Here is a 12,042-nt window from a genome sequence, read left to right on the forward strand (position 1 = left end):
AACGTTGAGCATTCTCGGGGAAAGGGAATCATGAACTTTCTTTCCCAAGGTTGCATGATTTTTCTTGGCTTCACTCCCCTTTAAAGGAAAGCTACAAATACCTTCTTTTTTTTGTCTCTTTCAAAAGCGTTGTAGTCGTTGACTCCCTCCCCTCCCTCCCTCAAGATAATTTCCTAAGCTTGAGCCTTTGTTTAGTCAGCTGTATTACCCCTGGCCAAATGCGTGTGCATGCGTGCATGATTTGACTTTGGCGCCATATTCATTTCGCGGGAAGGATTCTTCCACGCTCGCTTTCCTAAATTTTATGAGCTTTACAAGAACTTTTACAAACACGAAAGCAGACAATATGTGGAACGACACAAGTAAGTAAACTTGTTGGTAATTTTCTTGTAGCTGACTGCTTAGTTTGCTTTGCAGTCGTCGCCCTGACCCACTGTTAGACTCTCATTTACGATGGTCTCACGTCGATCGTTCGAATAGTTGTAGCAAATTAGATTTTTGTTGGGTTTTTAGTCGTTTTAAACGTCGGTCCAGAGCGTTCTTTGTTTTTTTGTTTCTCATGCTCTGTATGATGTACTTTCGCGGTCAACAACCTCCACACTCAACCTTGCGTCGTGTTAGATGGATGACAACATGCAGCTAAATTTGAACAGAGTTAATGTGTGAGCGAGTCAAGTTTGAGCTCTGTTTATATTTTTTTCCTTCTCTTTACGACATACCATATTTGAGTGTTTTACCACTTGTGAGCGAAGGTCAGTTGTCCCATCTGCATTGATGGACCACTGAACCCGTGAAGATAAATATATACCGTCCCATTTGATCGACCAAAGGCCATCTGTAAAATTAGGGATTCTATTATATAATGCACCATTTATTGTAATGTAGCACTGTATATATAACACAATTACTCCAAAGAACATACCAAAATATGCAGGGGCGGGAGATAGGGCAACAGCTCTTTGTTAAAATATTGTCCTTGGGTGTGTGCCACTTCTAGAAATCAAATGCTTGGGGGTCCCCCGAGAAAGGCCACTGATAAGTGCATAACATCTATGCTACTAGATTTCAACTCATCCAGTGACAGGAAACCACAGCGGTATTCATAAACAAATAAAGGCTACTCCTCACCATGCATCAGTTTTCTGCATTATAACAGACTGTGTTTTAAAATTTAGAATAAAAATTATTGTGCTGCTGGAGTCTTGGTCTATGTTAACTATCAAAAAGGTTCACAAACAGGGCACATTGACGAGCATTTCAGCTTAAATCTAAGACCCTAACTCCTTCCAATAATAAGTGATCTTGACTATAGACTCAGAGATTATTACGGTAAATTATTTCTATTATTTTAATATTATTAATCAATATCTTACCACAAAACTCCTTTGCAAAGTGCTTTTCAAGTGGTTTTCAAGGTTTTCAAACTATTTTAAGCTGTCGCTGTAGTATTTCAAACTATTGTTATTATCAAATGCAACCACTGGGACTGAAATAATTATTATAAGCCCCGCCAAATGACAAGCACCTGAAAAAGAATTTTATGGTACTTGTTTTTTCATACTAACTCTTCCATTTTTTCTTAGATCAGTTTGGTGGAGGATACCAGGTAGCTGACAATTACATACTTACAATAAAAAACTTGGTGTACAGTTGTATGTTCATAAGGATTACAAATTATGTAGATGTCTTCAACATCCCTCTTTCTTCTCCTACCATGAATGAGATCACATGTAGTTCCACCTTTTTGCCAAGAGTCAAACTGGTGTTTTATGTTTGACACCTGTTCTTGAAGAAGAATAATGGTTAAAATTGACTGTACACCTTAATCTGTGATTGCCACAAGGTTTGTTAATGATGGTTTCCTGTAGGCAAGGCATTCTCAAAACCTTAAGTCTTACATAACAATGTACTTATGTTTGTGGTTTTAACATCATACATGGTCATTGAGAATATCAGTCAAAGCCAGGGAATTTTTATCCTGTTTGGTGCAACCTGATACTGATATGCATGGCCTAATGTAAATGTGTGGTTCCAGAAAATATCCATACCCCCACCACGGAGGGAATTGGAAATTCCAGAGGGGTGGGGGGGTCAATGGCCCAGGAAATTCCAGAGGGGAGGAGGGGTGAATGGTTGGATAAGTTTCCAGAGGGTCAACTTCACGTTCATGTCAGACATAAATGTTCAAAATTGTAACTTACCAACTTTGCAACTTCGTAGATCTTTCTTGAAGACATTACTTTGTTTAACTGTTTTAAAGAAACCCTTGTTACATTAAAAACATGTTTCGCTTCTCCGAAAAGCCTTTGTAAGCAAAGTACTCCAACTGAGGCAAGAAATCTATGTCTGCGTTGCGTGACTCAGTTATTATAAAACTGTTGTTTGTAAAACTTTCGTGCGTAGAAAATATTGTTTACTGGCAACAATTGAATTTGTGTCAAATGAATGTTTAAAAGGGAAAAAATTTTTTATGGCTATAAAGTGAAAGCCCCAATTTTACATAAAACATTGAAATATTTGTATGCTGTGTAGAGTTACGGGCAAAGGTCAATTCCCGGCGTCAATTATAACTGGTTTGTCAAAACTGACCCGTGTTAAAACTTATTTTGTTCAAAGTATTTCAACTTAAAGTCCAAAACTATTAACTAATTTTTATGCCAAAATTCAACAAAATAGAGCCAATTTAACATTCTTTTCATGCGTTATTGATCTCATACAAAATTTGCATAAGAACGTGAACATGCTAATTTCGTTTTGCGGCTCCATTTCGTCTGCGGTTTCAAGTTACGATCTGAAGCTCTATTTGTCTCCCTGCCCTGCTAATGCTTATTTTGTCCATGCTTTTCCGATTCAAAAGGAAAACTATTGACTAAAATAACTAGACTGAATGATTACCAGGAGAAAAATTATCATCAACTGAGAAGAACTAAAGCGATAATCTTTTTGATCTCCTAAAATTTGCATATGACATATGCAAATTAAATGAAAACCCATTTTTGCATTGCCGGACTTATTGCAACAATTTAGATTTAAAATCTTCGGCGAAGCTAATGGTAAAGTTTGATGTCAGTGACTACAGGTAAATATAAAACACAACAATGAATTATTTCAGTATCAAGAGCTTTTGGGCAAACTCTACCGATGAAATTGAACGGCGCGCGCGCTCTTCGATAACGCATATTTTCTCCTCGTGTAGGCAGTTCTTGATATTTCTGAAATGTTCACATCAAACTGATTTTTGAGGCGTTCTTTTGAATAAAACTTTTCCAGAGGGGGGTGGGGGTGTATTCTGTATTTAAGGAATTTCCGAAGGGGTGGGGGAGTTAAAAAAATACCTCGAAAATGGAAAATCCTGGGGGGTGGGGGGGTCCTATGTGAAATTCCCTCCGTGGTGGGGGTATGGATATTTTCTGGAACCACACAATCTATAACTGTGTTCCATCATGTTCAGTTTTGATTTGTTTTATTATCTTAGTCAATGGACAGTTTTGGTGGCGGTGGTTACATGCAAGATGGAGGAGGGTTTGCTTCTCCCATGGGGGACTCCCAAGAAAAGAAGGTGAATGTTGGTTATGCAGCAATGTAAATGTTATGAAACTACAATCTTGTAGGGTGTGGTTTATACTGGGAAAATATATTGTATTAATCAAGGTCCATAAACTTGCAAAAATGAAAAGAAAAAGAAACTTGGGGTATCAGGTTATTGTGGTTCGAGTTTCACTTTCAGTTAGTCATTTGTTTGTGACACATTTTACAGTAATTTGTGTGTTATCTGTCTAGGGGTGTGTTGGGGAATTGTTAGAGTAAAAAGATGACATCTCCGAACATCGTAAAAGAAGTTTATATCAGGATCAGTTAGGAGAATTTGTGTCTTGATTTCAGGATTATAGAAAACTGTCTGTGGTTGTCTTTTGTCATCATGATGATCTCCTACATGTATGTGTAACTATGCTGATCTTTACATACTTTAATTATTTCAAATACTGTCTTGTGGCTTTTGCAGCGATCTGCGGCAAGAGTTCAGTCAGTTATTCCATGTACGATCAAACAGCTTCACAGTGCAACTTACAACCAGACAGAAGATACCTTCAAGCTGGGAGACATTGAATTAAACCAGGTGTGTACATGACTGGAAATCTAACAGTAACACGAATAAGTGTATTCGCAGTAGTTACTGTTTATAAATTCTGGGGTCAGTGAATATCCTCCTGTCTGGTGTGGTTTACATCCGTGGCTCCTTTGAGAAAGAAATAAAATTTTTAAAACAAGAGTAAACGGAAGAAGAATAAATCCCTCTGGCTACTCCTATTTATGGCCAGTCCAAAAAACAAGTTCGTTTGAAACCCTGTACAATGTTGTTGTAGAAATCATGTTACTAGGACAGCTATTGGCTGAAGAAAGAAGTATTGTTGTTTTTCTAGATGTTTTAATAAATTTATTGTTAATTTTTCTATTGTTAGGTAACAATAGTTGGTGTTATTCGAGATGCACAGGAGTCTGCAACCAACATCATGTATAACATTAATGACATGACTTCAGAGGATATTATTGTAAGAAAATGGATCGATAATGAGGTATGATTCCTGATTTTTATTTGACTAAATGTTTTTATATAATTAAATTCCTGAAGTCCTTAACTTTGTACTATAATTTGTAATCGTATTTTCTCTAACCTTCATCAGGAAAGTGATTCTGAAAGAGAAAGAAGATCATCTTGCAGGTACTTTAAAAATTCTAATTAAAACTGTGATACAGTTGTATGAAACGTAGATTTACTGTGTAGCAGCGATGATGGAAGGCATGACAATGACAAACAGGGTTGGAAAAACTACTGTTTTATTCTTGTTATTTGGAAGGCCTAACTAAAATGCCACCAGTACATTTTGGTGAAGGGTGTGGTAGGGCATCTAAACTTCCCATTTTCTCCAGCACCCATCCCACCCCTACCAGCTGGACACAACTGCATGAGTCACCTGAAAATTAAGTACATTCTTAATAGTCCATTTTCAAGTCACTGTGAACCTCATTATGAAAGCGAGGCTAAGTGAAAATTAGCATATGAAAATTAGTTTTATTTGCATATGAATGAAAACTTTGCACATAGCCTCGCTTTCATAATAAGGTTCAAAGTAACTTGCAAATAGCCCATGAGATAACAATGGCTGTTTCATGTGCTAGATAAGAAAGGTAAAACCTTGTAGCTATATGCACATCACATTGACCAACTGTTTTCTTTCTTTCAGGGAAAACACTTATGTGCGAGTTGTTGGTCACCTAAAGTCCTTCAAGGAAAATAGCCGTAGTTTAATAGCCTTTGGTCTGTCTCCTGTGACAGACTTCAATGAAATCACTTATCATATGCTTGATGTCATTCATGCTCACTTGGCATTGAAAAAGGTAATGTTTAAATTTTTTTTTCAATGTTTGGATTTTCTCTGAAGGAAGAAGCTAGAGTGACTTTTCATTCCTGTGCCATTACACTATCTTTGAATTCAAAACTGTCTTTGCACCTTTTTAGCTACCTGAAATGTCTGGCATGCCAACTCCAATGAGACAGAGCACCACTCCAGGAGGACATGGCCTCCAGGGTCAGACTCCAGGCCGGATGGACCATGGGTTTGGAGGAAACACTGGTGGGATGAATGCAGGACTCACTGGAATTCAACAACAGGTTTGAAATTTTCTTCTTATGATTGCATGTGTGTGAGTCTGCTTTCTGGGAGATTTTCTGTAACAAAGGAGATTTTATGGTTGGAGGTGATTCCCCCCTCCCTTCCCCCAACACCTACTGCTCCTTGGTACATGTTCATCCTGGGTGCAGTCCAGTGAAGGTGGAGAAAGAGAGGGTGGGTAGATGGATCCCCAATGCAGTGAAAATTGAGAGCAATGAGGTGGTGGGAAGGTAGGGGGGGGGGGGGGGGTCAAGATGGTTTAACCACTGTCTACTCCAGAACCCTCCCTTCCCCTCCCCAACAAACCTACAGCATTACTCAAATTGAAGGAATTGAAAATCTTAGTGACCAGGATCTTGCAAACGCAATCAACGAGGCCTTTCTTGAACCTCTTGAAGAATATCGCTTGCCCCAACCGCTGACCAAACTTCGCATTGACGAGGACCCGGAGGTTTCGGGAATGCGTATTTTTAAGTTATTAGCTGCGTTAAACCCCTCTAAGGCGTGTGGTCCAGACAAGATACCAAACTGGATGCTCAAGGAGTATGCTGAACTTTTGTCCTTCCCAATCAGCAGAATCATCAATCTCTCCTTAAAAGAGCAGTCTCTTCCAAAGATCTGGAAATTCGCGGACGTATCTCCTCTACCTAAGGTGAAGCCTGTTGAAGACCTGAAGAAACAGCTCAGACCTATCTCCCTTACTCCATGTCTGTCGAAGGTCGCAGAAGAGTGCGTGGTTCACGATTACGTACAACCTGCAGTTCTAGATGTGCTCGACCCAAGCCAATATGGAGCTGTTCCCAATTCCTCAACTACTCAGGCACTGATACATATGCTTCACAACTGGTCCAAGGAAACTGATGGCAACGGCGCTACAGTTAGAACTATTCTCTTTGATTATAAAAAAGCGTTTGACTTTATAGATCATAGAATACTTGTAGAGAAATTGTGTAGGTTAAATCTTCCCACAAGAATTATCAATTGGATCATAGATTTCCTTTCTAATCGTTCCCAAAGGATCAAACTATCCGAGGGCTGTTACTCCGAGTGGGGTTCAGTGCCCTCTGGGGTTCCTCAGGGAACAAAACTAGGCCCGTGGCTATTCCTTGTACTCATAAACGATTTAGATGTTGATAATTTAGCTAATGTATGGAAATATGTCGACGATACGACCGCATCAGAAGTCGTTGCCAAGGGCAACCGAAGTCATGCCCAGGAGATTGCGGACAAGGTTGCCGAGTGGTCTACGCAGAACAGAGTCAAACTCAATAGCGACAAGTGTAAGGAGCTCAGGATATCTTTTGCAAAAGATGAGCCCCAGTTTGCGTCTATCGTAGTAGATGGTAAAGAACTAGAGAGGGTGACTAGTGCTAAACTACTGGGTTTGACCATATCGAGCAACCTTACGTGGAACGAACATATTAGTGACGTCACAAAGAAAGCGTCAAAGCGTCTGTATTTCTTAGTGCAGTTAAAGAGATCAAGAGTTCCTCGGCAGGACATGTCCACCTTTTACACTGCTTGTATACGCTCTGTTCTTACGTACGCAGCGCCTGTCTTTTTTTACGCCCTGCCAAAGTACCTAAAAGACGAGTTGGTGGGTGTCGAAAAGCGGGCCATGTCTATAATATGCTCAGGACTACCCTACCAGGAGGCCATCGAACTAGTGAACATTGTCCCCATTGCAGATTTCATCACGGGGCTATGCACTAATGCTTTTGACACCATTATTAAGGACCCAGAACACCGTCTGAACTGTTTAATACCATTTAGTGGACCGTCACGTTATACTCTAAGGTGCAACAGGTGTTTTTCCGTACCCAAATGCAAGACAGATCGTTTTAGAAATAGTTTTATTATTAGATCCTGTATTGATAATGTATATATATAGATTCTTAGTTTCCCTTTTTATCATATTTTTTATATCTTTATTTATTGTACCTAGTTTTATACGTACTTTTTATCGATTTTATTAATTGTAAATACGCAATTCAGCCTTCGGGCTGCCATGTATTGATTATTTAACTATCTATCTATATAAACAGAATGGTTCATAGTCCACAAAATAATGTCAATGGTGTCTCCTTTCCAAAATGGTTGAATGGACTGTATAGGGGATTGTAGTAAACAGAAAGTTCTTAATCCCAGGGATTGCTCATGATATAACTGTGGTTTATCAGTGAAACTTTTTCTTTCAGATTCAGAGTATGATAACAAGCTGTCAACAAGAGGAAGGCATGGGTTTTGCAGAAATCAGACAGAAGGTCAGAGGTGTGTCAGATGCACAAATCAGGTGAGCGTTTATTGCAATTTGCATATTTAGTACACTTTATTCTTATGTTATTGGTCTTTGTTGGAAAAAGTCTAGATTTTCATGAATACTGATAGGCCAACATTAGTTATGCCTTAAAGGAGGCTTATTCAAAGGTTACATGTAACTTCATATTGGGTAAAGAAAACTTGTTGAAAAACATGAGCAGATAAAGATGAGTTCTGCTATGTGCAGTTATTCCACCCATCAGCCCCCAGTTGTTCAAAGAGCAGATGACTCTATCCAGTCGATAAGTCGCTATACAATGGATAGAATGTACTCCAACCAATACATTCTATCCACTGGAAAACATTTTCTGCTGTTTGAACAACCAGGTCCTGGAGGTTTCTGTCTTGACTGCAAGACCGTCCGTGTTTTTCCTTCCATTGTTCCTGTCTCCTTTCTTACCTACTTCTTTCTTTTTCTTTCTTTTTGTCCTTGGTCCATCAAACAATTCAGACATGCCATCTTCCAGCAAAAGATCGTAGTCCTTTGTCTCTGCACTTCATGTCTTGCAAGTTTGTACTTACATACATGTGCAACAATTTAATTCTCTCCTGTGAATTTTAAGAGAAAAGAATAAATGTGCTTAGCGCAGAGCACTAACTTAGGACACTTTCCAGATTGAATTGTTTTGTTTTGTGCTATAGAAGGAAGATTTGACACAAATGTTGTAACTCCCTCCTCAGCTAACCTTCTAATTCCTTGTTAAACCCTTGCTTTATTTCAGAAGTACACTGGAGTTTCTAAGTAATGAAGGACACATCTATTCAACCATTGACGATGATCACTACAAGTCTACAGACAGTTACTAACTTTTCTATGCGTTTTCATCCCTAATATAAACTTTCTCTTATGCTGGACAAATAATTCACACATATTGCTACATGTATATTGCAACTTACCGTAAACTATGATATGTAATATGGCTGTTTAAGGCGTGTTTAAGGTATGTAACTGCAGAAACTTAAGTCATTGGTAATCTATGCTTGTTTCTGCAAGAATTTCATAGCCTTTTACTTGCCAAACAACGTTTAGTTTTGAAGATGATTTTAAACTGTCATTGATGTCCATCAGTATTTGTGTAAAGAGTGAGTGGTACACCATTTGTTTTCCACATTTTCTAGTAAAAACAATTTAACATAGTTTGAACCACAGCAGTTACCTTCTGTTGTTGTTGTTGTCATAGCAACATTTGACCCAGCCCGCTCTAGGCATTCAGATATTGGTAAGCCATATGGAAGTTTTCACACGATCCAAAATATGAACTGTCGGCTATTTAAGGTGTGCTCTGTTACAGCCCTGCCAGTTGACTTTGATCATTCATAGCGCCGCTCAACTCCTTGACACGCAATGCGATACACGATACTTGGCCGTGTCACGCAATACTTTTCCGGGCGATACGTTTGCAATAACTAAAGGCGTGATGCCAGTGTCTCCGTCATGATTGCTCACTTTGGATGGCACAGTTTACATCAGCACAGCTGGCAGCAGGCTTACAATGTTCTTCAAGATTTTAAATGGCCTCGTTGCAGCTGATTTTTCTGATGAACTGTCAAACTTATTGCAATAACTAGATATTCAAGACATTAACACCCTTAATCCTTTTCCCAACCCTTGGAGAACAAGACGTATGTCCAACTTAGCTAAACTGATCCCTAGAAGTGTCAAACAATGGAACAATGTGCTCTCCGATCTGGCCTCAGCTGCAACTCTTCAGTCTTTCAAGAGGGGCATCTGTGAGCTAGATCATTGGGACTGTTTTAAGATCTGCCACTGCCTAGACACATGAGCGGCTTCGCACAGACGGCGTGCCTTTTTCTTGGTATGTTGAAATGTAGACCTAACTGACCCCAGCATCCCACCCATAAAAACATCCATCAAAGTTGTGTGCAAGTGACCAACGTCCCGCCCGCTTTGCGTTGGTACGCTGGTCTACAACAGACTTTTATTACTGTACCTGACAATTCATGGTGCTTGCGGCACTTGCCAGCTTGGCACAACCTTGTTAGTGACTCAAGAAAGGCTGGTGAAGAGGAAAAAAGAGGGAGTAGTACCTGGGGGTAAGGGTTAAAACGAGTAGTGTCAGAAAAAAAATAGGCATTATTTATTTGCCCGCTTAACCGAGGTTATATTATAAAGCGTAGAGGCCTTTGTGCAAGGGGTTGTTGTTTTGTTTGACATCATTTTTCGTACCCCTGTGATCCAGTAGTCTATCACGTAACGGTGTGTAGGCTAGAAGGACGAGATATGCAATTTATTGACCGATTGCTTATTTTGGGTTTAAATAAAGCTTTACTTAATTTAACTGACAATGATGTGTATGAGCTAAGATGACGCGGCATCAAAGGGTGTTTTTGCATCCCGCCCCTACTATAACCATGCGGTTGCATCGTCAAACTAATGGTCGGCCACAACAGCGTTGAACTGAGCGTAACTTGTAGATGTCGTCTTAAAAGCCGTAAAAAATCTGACTCCTTTCTTGCTTTAATAATTTGCCTTTGACTAGCCACAAGGTTCTCTCGTATAATACCTTTTAAGGTATTATTTCTCATACTTAAAACAAAAATTCAGTGGCAAAAATTCAATGTGTTGCCGGAAACGAAACCCGTTTATTTATTGGTCTTATTAAGAAGAAAGTTTCGACAGATCTGTGGGAATTTAGTGGCAAAATGATGATGAAATTGAGTGTCGTTAACATTTCGGTGCTAAATGTAAGGTATCATTGGAGTCCCAGTGTATATTTCAGTACCGCAAATCCTCAAATAAGCGCCTCCCCTCAGATAAGCATCCCCTCCCCTCCCCATCTGTTTTTATTTGGGTGAGTACTGAGACGACGGCTGAGTAGAAAAGTGCTGGTCGTGTTTAGTGCCAGTTTGTGTGTTCATTGCCAAAAGGGGTGAGCTGCCCAATAAAAGCTATAGATCGAACTATCTAATTTCTTTGTAGTGGAATTAGGATTCTACTATTAAATGGCTATAGGAATGTCAGATAGCACGCTGTGCTCTTTAGAATCTTGAATTTCGTTGGACCAGTGTATCCTGCAGCTCTATTTCGATCTATTGTTGTAGGGCTAGGGTCCATCATTTCCGTTGTTTCTACATTGAGTCGGAAGAATGCTGCATAACGGAATTTTCTGCCTCATTCCCAGGCGTCTCTCTTTGATCGAACATGGCGCGCAGGGTGTTGTGGGACTGCTTGTGTCCTTCCCATCAAGCGCCACGCACCTGCTTGTAGCCCTTTTATCTTCTCCTTCGTACTTCTATTTAGACTACTGAACTTAAAAGAACAACGTTTCCATAGATTTGTAAAATACTTAGTGTGGCAAAATAATCATGAAAGTCGAGAGGGCGTGATAAAACTCTGATACGAAGGTCACTCATTGTCATAATTGAAGGTGATTGGGCAGGTGCTCAAATACTCAAGAATCAGAGGGGATCAACACAACAAAACTGGCTGTGTGACGCTAAAATGATGATTTTACCGTGTTGCAGAGTGTCGATAAATTTCACCTGTTAGCTTGAAACACTCGAGGTCCATGTTTCGCATAATCCAGTTTTCAGGGTTCTCAGACCCCCTCGCTGAGACGCAACGCTGTGACAAAGAGAGGGTCAGAACTGGACTGTCCTCCATAGCTCAGCACCATTCCAAAAATATCGTGGGCGTTTGTTACAACCAACGCGTCTTGTAGTCATTTTAAGACTTCTGATCAATTGGGTCCAGTAGGCAGTTGTGTACAGTTGCTTATTGCCTTATAAAGTAAGCTTTCCTCTTGATATTAATAATAATAATAATAATAATAATAATAATAATAATAATAATAATAATAATAATAATAATAATAATAATAATAATAATAATAATCTATTTACGTATATAGCGCCCTTTAACATTAGAATGATCAAAGGCGCTTTAACAATAACAATAACAATAGATATCACAATAAAAATGCTACAACAATGCGCATGCCTGGCTAACGTTGGTGAGAACGAGGTTATTAAAAATGCAAATTATTTCTATCATACATATTTGTAAGGTCCTTCTGACCCAGACGCTTAT

At 39.3% G+C, this 12,042-nt stretch overlaps 1 protein-coding gene across 1 annotated transcript; it reads left to right on the forward strand.

Moving 5' to 3' along the window:
- Nucleotides 1-238: 238 nt before the first annotated feature.
- On the forward strand, nt 239-9,135 carry LOC146470582 (replication protein A 32 kDa subunit-A-like). The gene is made up of 10 exons (XM_085121748.1): nt 239-362; nt 1,584-1,606; nt 3,476-3,559; nt 4,004-4,117; nt 4,461-4,574; nt 4,683-4,720; nt 5,244-5,397; nt 5,519-5,671; nt 7,871-7,965; nt 8,714-9,135. Exons 1-10 carry the CDS (start codon nt 305-307, stop codon nt 8,796-8,798), a joined length of 918 nt encoding a protein of 305 aa, XP_084977874.1. The 5' UTR covers nt 239-304; the 3' UTR covers nt 8,799-9,135.
- Nucleotides 9,136-12,042: the final 2,907 nt, after the last annotated feature.

Source organism: Pavona decussata, unplaced genomic scaffold (assembly GCF_977016875.1).
Source record: "Pavona decussata unplaced genomic scaffold, jaPavDecu1.1 SCAFFOLD_113, whole genome shotgun sequence".
NCBI lineage: Eukaryota > Metazoa > Cnidaria > Anthozoa > Scleractinia > Agariciidae > Pavona > Pavona decussata.

What these genes read in the sequence shown, in the direction of transcription:
- LOC146470582 (XM_085121748.1), top strand. Translation starts at nt 305, where the DNA reads ATGAGCTTTACAAGAACTTTTACAAACACGAAAGCAGACAATATGTGG. An exon ending in CAATATGTGGAACGACACAA is followed by an intron (nt 363 to 1,583) that starts GTAAGTAAACTT and finishes ATTTTTTCTTAG; the next exon opens with ATCAGTTTGGTGGAGGATAC. An exon ending in CTCACTTGGCATTGAAAAAG is followed by an intron (nt 5,398 to 5,518) that starts GTAATGTTTAAA and finishes GCACCTTTTTAG; the next exon opens with CTACCTGAAATGTCTGGCAT.